The sequence below is a fragment of the Camelina sativa genome, chromosome 3 (genome assembly GCF_000633955.1).
Source record: "Camelina sativa cultivar DH55 chromosome 3, Cs, whole genome shotgun sequence".
NCBI lineage: Eukaryota > Viridiplantae > Streptophyta > Magnoliopsida > Brassicales > Brassicaceae > Camelina > Camelina sativa.
In genome coordinates, this window is record NC_025687.1 from 1,099,439 (window position 1) to 1,112,108 (window position 12,670).

At 38.7% G+C, this 12,670-nt stretch overlaps 4 protein-coding genes and 1 pseudogene across 6 annotated transcripts in view; 3 read left to right on the plus strand and 2 right to left on the minus strand.

Moving 5' to 3' along the window:
- LOC104760687 (C2 and GRAM domain-containing protein At1g03370-like) overlaps window positions 1–1,995 on the plus strand; it is a 6,337-nt gene extending 4,342 nt beyond the window's left edge. Inside the window, exons 8-9 of one of the 2 annotated variants that reach the window (XM_010483652.2) lie at window positions 843–1,008; window positions 1,101–1,995. In XM_010483652.2, coding sequence (XP_010481954.1) covers window positions 843–1,008; window positions 1,101–1,586 — 652 coding nt within the window. In that variant the 3' untranslated portion in view covers window positions 1,587–1,995. The remainder of the gene's footprint in view (window positions 1–842; window positions 1,009–1,100) is intronic. The other variant, XM_019242917.1, reaches the window with a different exon arrangement.
- LOC104760695 (autophagy-related protein 18g) lies at window positions 2,531–7,753 on the plus strand. The gene is made up of 9 exons (XM_010483664.2): window positions 2,531–3,112; window positions 3,584–4,048; window positions 4,272–4,709; window positions 4,942–5,187; window positions 5,273–6,100; window positions 6,182–6,339; window positions 6,491–6,618; window positions 6,753–7,234; window positions 7,333–7,753. Exons 1-8 carry the CDS (start codon window positions 2,939–2,941, stop codon window positions 7,181–7,183), a joined length of 2,868 nt encoding a protein of 955 aa, XP_010481966.1. The 5' UTR covers window positions 2,531–2,938; the 3' UTR covers window positions 7,184–7,234; window positions 7,333–7,753.
- LOC104760704 (omega-hydroxypalmitate O-feruloyl transferase-like) lies at window positions 7,830–9,263 on the minus strand. The gene has a single exon (XM_010483673.1). It carries the CDS (start codon window positions 9,241–9,243, stop codon window positions 7,861–7,863), a length of 1,383 nt encoding a protein of 460 aa, XP_010481975.1. The 5' UTR covers window positions 9,244–9,263; the 3' UTR covers window positions 7,830–7,860.
- On the minus strand, window positions 9,754–11,221 carry LOC104760713 (annotated as a pseudogene).
- LOC104760724 (histidine-containing phosphotransfer protein 5) overlaps window positions 12,175–12,670 on the plus strand; it is a 9,376-nt gene continuing 8,880 nt past the window's right edge. For both annotated transcript variants that reach the window (XM_010483691.2, XM_019242939.1), the window contains exon 1: window positions 12,175–12,240. In XM_010483691.2, the coding sequence (XP_010481993.1) occupies window positions 12,175–12,240 (66 nt within the window). The remainder of the gene's footprint in view (window positions 12,241–12,670) is intronic.

A 12,670-nucleotide genomic window follows, 5' to 3' on the forward strand; every position in this document is an offset into this window, starting at 1 on the left:
CTGTTCGTGTTAGTGCGTGTTTCTTATCTGCCGAAATCAAATTTCAGATTAATGTGCGGTCTCCTCAAACAAATTCAGCCTTTCAGAAGCTCTTTGGTCTCCCACAAGAAGAATTTCTAATCAATGACTTTACATGTCACTTAAAGCGGAAAATGCCGTTGCAGGTGAAAAGATGTTGATACTCACATGTTTTTAGTATTCAGCCTCATCCTCTTTTCATCAGCTTTTTTTTTTTTCTTTGCAATGAAGAGAGTATATAACTCATTGATTTAGTTTTGCTTCTGCAGGGTCGTCTTTTCCTCTCTGCAAGAATTGTTGGCTTTTATGCTAGCCTTTTTGGTAACAAAACAAAATTCTTTTTCCTGTGGGAAGATATAGAGGAAATTCAAGTGCTTCCTCCCACTCTTGCCTCAATGGGGAGTCCTATTATCGTCATGACTCTTAGACCAGGTAGAGGTAAGGAAGCACGGATAGGCGCAAAGACACATGATGAGGAAGACAGACTTAAGTTCCATTTCCACTCATTTGTGTCTTTCAATGTTGCACAAAAGTAAGTGATGAGTCATCCTCTTTCCCCGGTGTTTTAATTTTTATTTGCGTGTTTGCTTTCATTATCGTCCTAAATTTTCTGTACCCCAATCAATATGCTTTGCATGACTTGAATATGCCCAATTGCTCATCTGAACAAAATAATTTGTACACTCCTGTAGTATCAACTGCTTCTGTAAGACATGTTTAGACGTGGAAGCCTATTGATTATGTATCAAGAGTTATACCTGTAGTGGAAATAAACAACTATTATGATAAGATATAGACTTTGAACTTTATTTTTTTGTTTATAGGACAATAATGGCTCTGTGGAAAGCAAAATCCTTGACTCCAGAGCAGAAAGTGCAAGCTGTTGAAGAGGAATCAGAGCAGAAACTCCAAAGTGAAGAGAGTGGTTTGTTCTTGGGTATTGATGACGTGCGATTCACTGAGGTCTTCTCTTTGACACTCCCAGTTCCGGTGAGTTCTTCTCTCTCTCTTTGTAAAGCAACTGTGGCTGGAAATGTAAATGAGTTTTGAAGTTGTCTTACGCATCATTCTGATAACTCCAGGTAAGTTTCTTTATGGAGTTGTTTGAAGGGGGTGAAATGGATCGTAAGGCTATGGACAGAGCAGGTTGCCAGAGCTATTCGTGCAGCCCGTGGGAGTCAGAGAAGGCTGATGTGTACGAGAGGCAGACATACTACAGGGATAAGAGGATATCACGTTATAGAGGAGAGGTAACAAGCACACAGCAAAAGTCGCTGGTGCCAGATAAGAATGGGTGGCTGGTGGAAGAGGTGATGACCCTGCATGGAGTTCCACTGGGTGACTATTTCAATCTCCATCTCAGATACCAGATGGAAGAATCGGCGCCAAAACCAAAGACGACAACATATGTGCGAGTATACTTTGGGATAGAATGGCTAAAGAGCACTAGACATCAGAAAAGGGTGACAAAGAACATCCTAGTAAATCTGCAGGATAGGCTGAAGATGACATTTGGATTCCTGGAGAAGGAATACAGCAGCAGACAACAGCAGCAAGTAACAACATAATATATATATATATGGAGAACTATAAGTGAACTCCTCATTCCAGCTTGAAAATGTTGCCTGGGGGAGGTTTGTTTATTGTACACACACGCACCAGCAGCAGCCAGAATGAAGCGAGAGAGTGTAAATGGAGGCTAAGATCCGCACAAGTGAAGTGAAACAATTGTTGATTCCTGTTTATTGTTTGATCTTGTAATGTATGTAGTGGGAAAAGAGCAAGAGTATTTTGTGATTATGTTGATACGCTCTGTGCCTAAGAAAGACTCCGTTGGAAGCTGATGAGGATCTCTAGTCTAAAAGCAGTCTTGTAAAATTGCACTAGATGATTGATACATCGGTTTCCGATGATAAGGAGAAATTTGTTGTATTAGATAGATAAAATAATAATTATAATAAATGTCCTTTACTTATTCATCATCATTAACAAGTAACAAATGACCTAGTATAGACATTATCGTATGAGGTTTGTATAATTGTATAAATGTCGTATCTAAAAATTTGCTTTATGTGGAGAGCAATAAAGTATGTAGTAGTAGTACTACAGTCTATAGGTAACCCAGATTTGACCATTACCCTGCAACTTTTTTTGTATTTTGTTATAGCTGTAGATTCTGCAAATTGATCTACGATTTTTTTTTTGTGTGTGTGGTAAATATTGGATCCTTGAATATTCTAAATTATATCCGTTTGTTTTTTTTTTTTTATTATTGAGAGAAATAAGTAAAAAATGAAAAAGAGAAAACAAAAAAAAAAGGATTTGGAAAGTCGAGCCGTATGTATAAAATTGAAACAAAAAGAAGAGAACCGGTGATTATCCAACCAAAATATACATTATTTATATTAAATGATAACGCAGAGAGAGAGAGAGACTGTAAAAAAATAAAATAAAAAAAGGGGTAAAAATCGCTTTCTCGGGAAATCAAAGGCGAACGGGTAAAGAAAGAGAACAAGTATTTGCTACTTACTAGTAGACGAGAAGACAACCCCCTCCTTCTTCCCCTTCCTTCTTAAGAGAGAGAGAGAGAGATGTTTCTGTTGAGATATATTAGCAGCTTTTGATCCAAGTCAAAACACTTGTACTACTCCGACCTTTTTTTTTTTTTTTTCAATCGGTTGAGATATAGAGAGAGAGGGAGAGATCCATCGGATGTTATATCTGTTCGTCGGTGGTTATCGGAGGACATGCTCCTTGATTGATTTTCTCGTATTTGTTTCCGGTGGCGGTTGATGATCGAGATAGATAGATACATAGCGAGAGCCATGTTCCTTTTATTTTATTTTCCCTTTGGTTGGTTGTGAGTTTGTTGCTCGTCGTCTCTTAGTAGTTGTGTGGTTGTAGTAGTAGAAGAAGAAATATGATGAAGAAGGGGAAAGGGAAGAACAGTGGTTTGTTACCCAATTCCTTTAAAATTATCTCTTCTTGCCTCAAAACTGTATCCGCCAACGCCTCCAACGTTGCTTCTTCTGTTCGTTCCGCCGGTGCCTCCGTTGCTGCTTCTATTTCCGCTGCTGAAGACGATAAAGATCAGGTCCCCCTTTAAATTCGCACTTTCTGATTGGATACTTTGCTTTTTTTTTGTTTTTTTTTTTTCCTTTTTTGCTATGTCATTTAAATTGCTAGGACTTATTTGGGGATTCCTTCCTGTTTGGTAACATTTAGTGAAATGTTTGTTGGTGTGTTTATTTCATGGATTGATGAGAGAGATACATAGGCTGAGTAGCAAATTACTGGTGCTTCTTTCTTATCTGAGATTATGTGTTTGGTTTGTCAGTTGTGGTTGGTTAATTGCTTATTTTAGGTGTCTAGTTCCTTTTCCCTTTTGACCCTCATTTGAAATTGTGTTTGCTATATTTTCAATTTCTAGGCTTGAAAAGTAGATACCTGTAGTCACTTTCAATCTTCCCCTTATTTTCTTTCGATAGAGAGTCAGCAACTTCTCATTTCCTTTGAGAGGGACTACTTTGCACTCTTAACATCTGAAATTTGCTTTCATGAGCAGGTGACATGGGCTGGCTTTGGCATTCTTGATCTTGGTCAACATGTCATCAGACATGTTCTCTTACTCGGTTATCAGAATGGCTTTCAAGTCTTTGATGTTGAGGATGCCTCTAATTTTAATGAACTTGTCTCTAGACGAGGTGGTCCTGTTTCATTCTTACAGATGCAGCCCTTACCTGCCAGGTCTGGTGATCATGAGGGTTTTGGGAACTCACATCCACTTTTACTTGTTGTTGCTGGAGATGACACAAATGGTATTGGTTTGGGTCACTCTTTTCCCCACAATGGTTCATCAGCAAGAGATGGTAAATCAGACTCTAAAGCCGGGGATGCCATCAACTATCCAACCACTGTTCGCTTTTACTCCCTTAAGTCCCACAGTTATGTATATGTCCTGAGATTTCGCTCATCTGTTTGCATGATTAGATGCAGCTCCCGAGTAGTCGCTGTTGGCCTTGCCAATCAAGTGAGTACTAGTGCGGTTCTAGATATTCAGATTCTTATGATCAAATTCTTACATACCAGTAGTACTTTATCTTATATGATTGGCAAAGTACGTGTTTGGTTTTTGGTCTTCAGACCAAACTGAACCTTGCTTGTATTGAACGTAGTTTTTATAAGCTGATTGTAACAGATTTATATTTTGTTCTTGTGTCGTAGACTGATGGGTTTACATTTGGTTTGTGCAGATATATTGCTTTGACGCACTTACTCTGGAAAATAAGTTCAGTGTTCTTACCTATCCTGTTCCTCAGCCAGTGAGACAAGGGACAACCAGGGTGAATGTTGGCTATGGTCCCATGGCTGTAGGTCCAAGGTGGCTTGCATATGCGTCCAAAAGTTCCATGTCAATGAAAACAGGGCGCCTAAGCCCACAGAATTTTACTTCTTCACCTAGTCTCAGCCCAAGTTCATCATCAGGTGGAAGTAGTTTCATGGCCCGTTATGCCATGGAGTCTAGCAAGCAGTTAGCCAATGGATTAATCAACCTGGGCGACATGGGATACAAAACATTGTCAAAATACTGCCAAGATATGCTCCCTGATGGATCTACTTCTCCAGCATCACCAAATTCAATCTGGAAAGTTGGTGGAGTCTCTGGATCAGATGCAGAAAATGCTGGCATGGTTAGTTTTATTCTGGATCTGATCATTGTGTACAATTCTTTAGTCGTGCTATTCTCTTACACTATAGTCGTCTAGCAGTGATTACTAAGGCATGGCAGATGTATTACAAAGCACAAAATCTCACTCTGCCTGGGTTCCTGAATCAAAAATTTTAATCAGTAGTTACTTGCTTCGAGTTGCCAGTGTTGTTTTATTGCCAGATTGTGATATGATTTAAATGTTCGTCCAACAGGTTGCTGTTAAAGATCTTGTTTCCGGAGCTGTAATATCACAGTTAAAGGCTCATACGAGTCCTATCTCAGCACTTTGTTTTGATCCTAGTGGAACTTTGTTGGTTACTGCATCAGTGTGTGGGAACAATATCAATGTCTTTCAGATCATGCCGTCTCGTTCACATAGTGCACTTGGTGACCTAAGTTATGAGTGGGAATCTTCTCATGTGCATCTCTACAAGCTGCATAGAGGGATCACTTCTGCTGTTAGTATACTTTTAGGTTGACATATGTCCTTTTCCTTTCAGTGTTCTCTTTTCTTGATTGGCTTTTTTCTGCTCTTTTTAACAGATCGTCCAGGACATTTGCTTTAGTCAGCACAGTCAATGGGTGGCTATTATTTCATCCAAGGGTACTTGCCATATTTTTGTTTTGAACCCGTCTGGCAGCGACGCAATGTTTCAACCTTGCGAGGGTGAGGAGCCTGCCCGACTTCCAGCTTCATCCTTGCCATGGTGGTTCACTCAATCGTTGTCAAATAATCAGCAGTCTTTACCGCCACCACCGGCTGTTACCCTTTCTGTTGTAAGCAGAATCAAGTATAGCAGTTTTGGGTGGCTTAACACAGTAAGCAATGCTGCTACCACTGCAGGTGGAAAAGTTTTTGTACCGTCGGGTGCTGTGGCTGCTGTTTTTCATAAATCCATCACTCATGACCTTCAACAGAACTCCCGGACTAACTCATTGGAGCATATCTTAGTCTATACTCCATCAGGCCATGTGGTGCAGCATGAACTTCTACCATCTGTTTGCACAGAATCACCTGAAAATGGTTCGAGAGTGCAAAGAACATCACATGTTCAAGTTCAGGAGGATGACTTGAGGGTCAAAGTTGAACCTATTCAGTGGTGGGATGTATGTAGAAGGTCTGACTGGCTGGAGACAGAGGAACGACTTCCCAAAAATATTGCTGAAAACCAATATAATTTGGAGACAATGTCAAATAACTTGACAAACCATGATGATGCATGTCTTTCCGTCAACATCAACAGCCATTTTGGTGAAGATAACTATATGAAAAGTTGTTCTGAGAATCCCCCAGAAAGATCACATTGCTATCTTTCAAACTTTGAGGTAAAGGTTACCTCAGGGATGCTACCAGTGTGGCAAAATTCAAAGGTATTTTTTGTCAAAAAATCTTCCTTTCTCTGGTATAGCTGTACTTGTCTCTTGATATTTACTTTCTTGATGTGTTGCTAGATTTCTTTTCATGTTATGGATTCTCCAAGAGATAGTAGTCCCACTGGTGGAGAGTTTGAGATAGAAAAGGTTCCAGCCCATGAACTTGAAATAAAACAGAAAAAGCTGCTGCCAGTTTTTGACCATTTCCACAGCACCAAAGCAACATTGGAAGACAGGTATGCCCAAATGTTGGACAGAAAAATCTGTGTATCTTGCTGTCTTCGTGATGAAAGTTTCTAGTTGGACAAGGAGTCTAATATTCTCTTTTATAATCCCAAAATATGCTTTGATCTGCATATCTTATGCTTTGTGGAATGTTTGACACAGGTTTTCTATGAAATGCTATCACATATCCGCATCGGGATCGCATCAAGTTAACGGAAAAATATGTCAAGATATTATCAACTGTCACTCTAAGCCTGGATCAGTTGAGTCCGCCGGAAGCTCTGAAGAGGGTAAATTTTAAGTTTTTCCCTAGTAATTAATTATTTTATCAGTTCTTAAGATAAAATATTCACGAGGGAGATCAGACCTAGGGTCGTTTCATCTCAAGGCATGTGGAAGTTACAATTTGATTTAATGGAAACAGGTTCATCAAAACAGATGGAGAATCTCCATGATTCGGATCACATGACCACCTCACTCAAGTCTTCTTTACCAACAGTAAATGGGATCTACAAGGAAATAGAGAAGAACAACACAAATGGATGGATTGAGAAATCTGTAACAGCCAAACACCGTACACTCGGCGAAACCCAGATCCCAAATGGTTTTACCACACCACCTATTCGCACCGATATTACTGTCAATGAAGAGATGCTTGCTACAGGAAAACCTCCTATGGGCTTTGGTTTTTCTTTGCGTGAGGAGCACTGTAAAGCAATAGCAGATCCTGAAGAAGAACACCTGAAAAAGAAGCTAGATGAAGTTACTAATGGTCATCATCTAATTGTCAACTACAACACAGATAAACTACAAGAATATGAAGTGGTATATGGTATGAATTCCTTCTGTAGGTGATTAAATCTCTCGGAACCCCAATCACGGCCTCGAGTCTCAAGTCTTTCTACGGTGAATCCTCCAGACACTGTTATGATGAATTACTGTCTAAGTGAGAGTAATGAGAACCTGACCTCTTTGTTGTCTTCGTAATCTTTGTCTTTGAACAGGTAAATAGTTGTCAAAAGTCATGAAGGCTTCTGGAGTTTGTTTGTATATATAGATTCCTCCGAGTTGGTGGTAATTTCTCTGTCCCTTTTCTTCTTTTATGTACATTGTTATAGATGGGAGTTGGTAAATATGGGTGTCGATGGGGCGTGGTTGAAACCTTGAACGGAAGAGAAAAAAGAATGAAAAAATTTCGATTCTGGGGTTTCCATGTTGTTTTAAACCCTTCTAGTGAGCCCTAATCTATGTACAGTTTGATCCATGTGGTCTGTGGAGATCAACACTATGGCCTGAAAACTTCACCAATGTTTTTTCTTTTCTTTTTGGCATCCCCTGCTGTTTTTAGTGATTAAGATGAATTCAAATTCGTTCTCTGATCACTAGTTCTGTGACTTATTTTGCTTGGAGATGTGTTTTTGAATATTTCTTCTTGTTGGAATAAAAGCTACTGCTACTTGATTATAATCATGTGATAATATAATATGTGATTGACATATCAATATGACTATTGGTTCGTATCATTGACTTATTTATGTACAATCATTTAAAGATAGAATCCGAGTGAAATTATGAACAGCAGAAGGAGGCAAGCAAAGGCAAACCACCATGCTTTGTTCATCATTAGCCGACTCAACTCCTGCTTGAGGCAACAACACACAAACCTGCGGCGTAGGCCTCAAGTCAATTGGTCCTGCGTAAACCGGTTTACCCCATCCAAAATCCGCAGTCTCATACATTTCAAACCGGGTCCACTGCGTTATCGTTAGCTTCCCACCAAACTCTAACCTCTTTGGCCTATTTACCTCAACGTAATCCACCATAGACCGTAAGTAATCCTCTGAAACCCTAAGTCTCGCCTCCTGAACCAAACGTGTTGTCTTAGCTAAAGAATCGTTAATAAGACTGTCAACACTGCTCATAGCACAGGCCAAACATACAACATTGCCGTAAAACCCTTTTCTTAAGTTTAGGGTTTTGAGTCTTGTTCTGACGTTGACCGAAAACGTAAGCCTGAGATTGTAATCCAGTGGCTTCACATCAAGTGCTTTGACCCATGATCTCCATATGTGTGCAGCCATTGCATCAAACGTGCTGCATACTAAGCTTGAGTCCTGTGCTTGAGCAGTGCTTTTAACCCGACACTGAAACTGTTTGCTTAGCCTGTAACATTTCTGCAGTGGTTTCATATCCCACAAAGAGTTGGTCAAATTTGATCGTTCTTCGATTGGAAGATATTCATAATGTGGGTATTTCACCATTGGCGGGTTTCTTGGTTTGAAAGTCTCTCTATCCCAAACCGGTTCAGGATCTGTGATCAATTTACCGATTTTCGCAGTAGCTGCCCACGAGCCAAGAAACTGCATAGCTCCAAAACCATCACAGATGCAATGGCAAAGTCTTATTCCAAGGCTAAATCCACCGCATGTGAAAAACGTTACTTGAGCTATAAGTAAAGGCATTTCGAGGATCTTGTAAGCTTCTTCTTCAGGATTTCGAAAGATTAATGGTAACCAGGCTGGATTTGGCACTGTGAGATCTCCAAGATCAGCTAAAGCCATTGAAGAATTCGCCGAGACCATTAACGCACCTTGATCTTCTCCAAAGAAAACTTCCAGTTTGCCATTTTCCACTTCCCTTAGCCTACCGGAGAGTGGATAATACGGAACTAAAACCTCACCGAGAGCATCTCGAAGCCGTTTCAGTACCAAAGATTCTCGATTATTGGTTGATCGATAGAAATACACGGAGGGAGTGAAAACTCGTGCTCCGATTATATCATCTAGGTTTGATAGATAGAGACTATGGTGTGGAGATTGATTTGCAGGTGTTGGACTTGCTGGATGTACAAGAAATTTCTGGTTGATGGTGACAGGGATATGGAGATGAGAGAAATGAAGTTCTTGGATGCACATTTTGATCTATATTAGATGAAAAGGTTTTGGTTTTACACCAATACCCATAAGGAAAATGGGGAGAATATGTAGCGAGAACTCAATTAGTTAAACCGGGAATGGTTGTTAGGTGAGAGATAGGTTGTAGGTGTTGTTCTTGCATATATAGATTGGTTATTTGTTTGATGTATCATCCAACAAGCATGGTGAAATGAAGAAGGTCCCTCTATGTCTATTGAGAAACAAGATGTGCATGATTTTTGTAGTGGTGGTTCTGTTTGTTTTCTTTTTTTGAGTAATTTGGTTTGGAAACCATAATTCTGTAGATCGGTTCGGTTTATCAGATTTCTGGATTTAGGTCAAAAACTAAACACTTTACTTAGTAAAAACATACTTAAAAGGTAAAATTGGGTTTACTTAACCGCAGTAGATTGCATGCAAAAAGTCGGACTATTCTCGATCTAGACTCAGAGGACGAGTCCTCATTCCTCAACTCACTCAAAACAAACTAGTGAACCATATGCTCTTGGTTACTTTTGATGAAAATATAAACTATCATGGTTGGATGCCATATGTTTGTACATTATTGTATTACATCATGGCTTTTATTTTTAAAGATGAAGTAGGAGTTTTATTGTCTACCTTATTCGAATATTACAAATATTATTACGCCTTTTCACGAAAAATACTTGAAGAAAAAAGTTGTAGAGTTTGATAAATTACCCAAATGTCGTCTCAGATCATGAAATGGTGTAACACAGGAGTGTCGATCGTTTTTGACCTGAAGATGGTTGAGAACTCTGTGAGGGTGAAGTCTCTATACTTGGCAGGGTTTTCTTCAGACAGAAGCTCTTTGATTGGCCCATATACTCGAGAACATGCCTTCATGAACGTGCTGAAAACACATAAAACTGAAGTCCGTGGTTTTGAAGATCCATTCGCTATCACCCTATGCTCGGCGCTTATGAACTTGTCATTGCTTATAAGCTGTACACAGTTGAGAAACGAAAAATAAAAAAGAAAGATCAAACCCAATCCATAGAGGAAATGAAGTAAGATCGAATCTAGCAACACTTTTTTTTATTATTTTAAAACCTGAAGAAAATCTCCAACGTTAATGACAAGAGCCCCAGGGACAGGAGTAACGTCAATCCAGTATTGGTGGTCATGGAGAACTTGAAGCCCACCGATATTGTCCTGAAGAAGAATGGTGAGAAAGGAAATATCGGTGTGCTTGTTTATACCTATGGTAAGGTCAGGCTGAGGGCAAGGTGGGTAGTATTGGCCAGCCATATATTGAGACTTGGCGCAGTCTATGTCCTTAAGGTGATGAGAGTCCAACCCCAAAGCCTCTGATAGAAGCTCAAATAGCAATTCACCTAAATTCGTTATTTCCTTTGATTACTCCAAGATAACCTCCCTGCCATATTTGCATAATTCACTTGTTTAAGCTAAAACGTCTAGCTATTTTTCTATCTATATATTTGTGAAATCATTGAACAAATAACATTTGATTTTTTTTTTTTTAATAATCAATAAAATAAAATAAAAAGCCTTACGCACAAACCGCGGGTAAATCTTGTAATTTGGGAGGTTGGGGTGCGGTATACCAACCAAGCGTATCTCTCCAACTCGCGGCTTCTGAGTTGTGGAGATCAAAATTTCTGTAGTAAATCACATCTCTAGTGTGATCCCTAGAGTAGAAGGGTTTCTTGGCTTCAGGTTCTTGCTCGTGAAAGCTGCGCATCCCTTGATGCTTGGGAGGTGGTGGCAATTTCAGGGTTGCTAGAGTAGCTTGGGTTGCGCGGAACATGGCCGGAATCTCTGTGATTCCCGAATCCACAAGGCCTTTCACGCCGATTTGCGTATCGTCGAAAGCTTTTGCTTGACTTGAATTACTATCATCAGTTGACTCCATTGCTTCTTCTGTGCCCTGTTTCTTTTTGTTTTTGGTTTTTTCTACGTCTTATTAAAAATTTGCATTATTCATATTCAATTCTAATAACAAAAATAAAAACAAGTAAAAGTAAAAGTGAAGAATCACAACCACAGATTACCTTATTATATTTAATTTGTTTCTCTTGCAATTTTTATTTATTATTCGTAATTCAGAAGATCAGCTTATTATTGATACTTTTAAGTTAAAATCAGTCAACGAAAGGTGGAATAGATTTGACGCTCCGGATAAATTCATCTCTGGTAGCAATTATGTTCGAATAGATACAAAATTTATGATGATGACGCCATTATATAGGCTTGAAGTGAGTATTATTGTATTTTTTTATATCATTGCTTGAAGTAAACATTACATATTCTAAAATAATTGATATAAAGTATTTTCTTTTATGTGGAAAGTTACAATATATATATTTTTTAAAAACTATTTTCAATTCAATTAAACAACAAAAGGAATCTCTGATGTAGATCGATCGGAGTTGTGTGTTTTCGACTGATCTTGAAGCTAAATCTTGTTAAGGTAAAACTTAGTTATTGTAGAAACTAGGTTTCCACAATGAATTTGTTTGAGGAGGGAAACAAATTCAATAGAGTTATATCTCTAGAAAACAGATCTAAGCCTTCGAATTAAAGTAAAGAAGTAGAACTCAAAGGAATTAGGGTTTATCGCTAAGAACAAAAGAAGAACTCGATTATTGTATTTGATTTTCGATGCCTTACAATGGAGAACTCTCTCCTTCTTTATACATGTTCTAAGATTACAATATATTAACTTTCCTTATCGGACGAAGTGAAATATGGAAAACTGCCTCATTGCTTCAGTCGGCCGCCGTGCCGAAGTGGAAGTCGGCTCCTTCTTCTTCAAGGCTACACTTTGGCTGAACTGACTTCTTGTTGACCTAATCGAGCCCCTAACCGGTTTCCCGGTTAATTAATCAATTAGTATTTCTGGTTTAGCTCGGTATGTCGGGGGTGCTGAATCCCGCACCAACAGTTATGAACACCATCGTTGCTCAGTTGCAGAGACAATTTCAAGGCTACATTGTTTCTCTTTATCAACAGGTTTGGTTTTTTCACCAAACACATGTTTTGTGATTCTTGCAAAAGCTATAGGGTTTTTTATTATTATTATTCTTCCGTCGATAACGGGGTCGAATCTCAAGTCAAATCTTTTGGATGTTTTAGGTTCTTCCTTATCATATTGTTGATTTTCTTCTCAGCCTTTTTCTTCTTGTTCATGATATAAAGATTAGACTAAACTTGGCTAGAATATAGTTTCAGGGTTAGTTAAGGTGGAGTGTGCATTTGAAATTGAAGTTTTTTTTTCTTCTAATTCTTATGATGGAGTTTATAATTAAGAATATTTTACGAAAAGTTCGAATATCATGGCTTGATGATGATTAGGCCATAATCTTCAAAGTGTACGTAATACCATGGCTTGAATATGAAGTAGTAACTTGTCACTAAAAAAAAAAAAAAAAAAAAAAAAAAA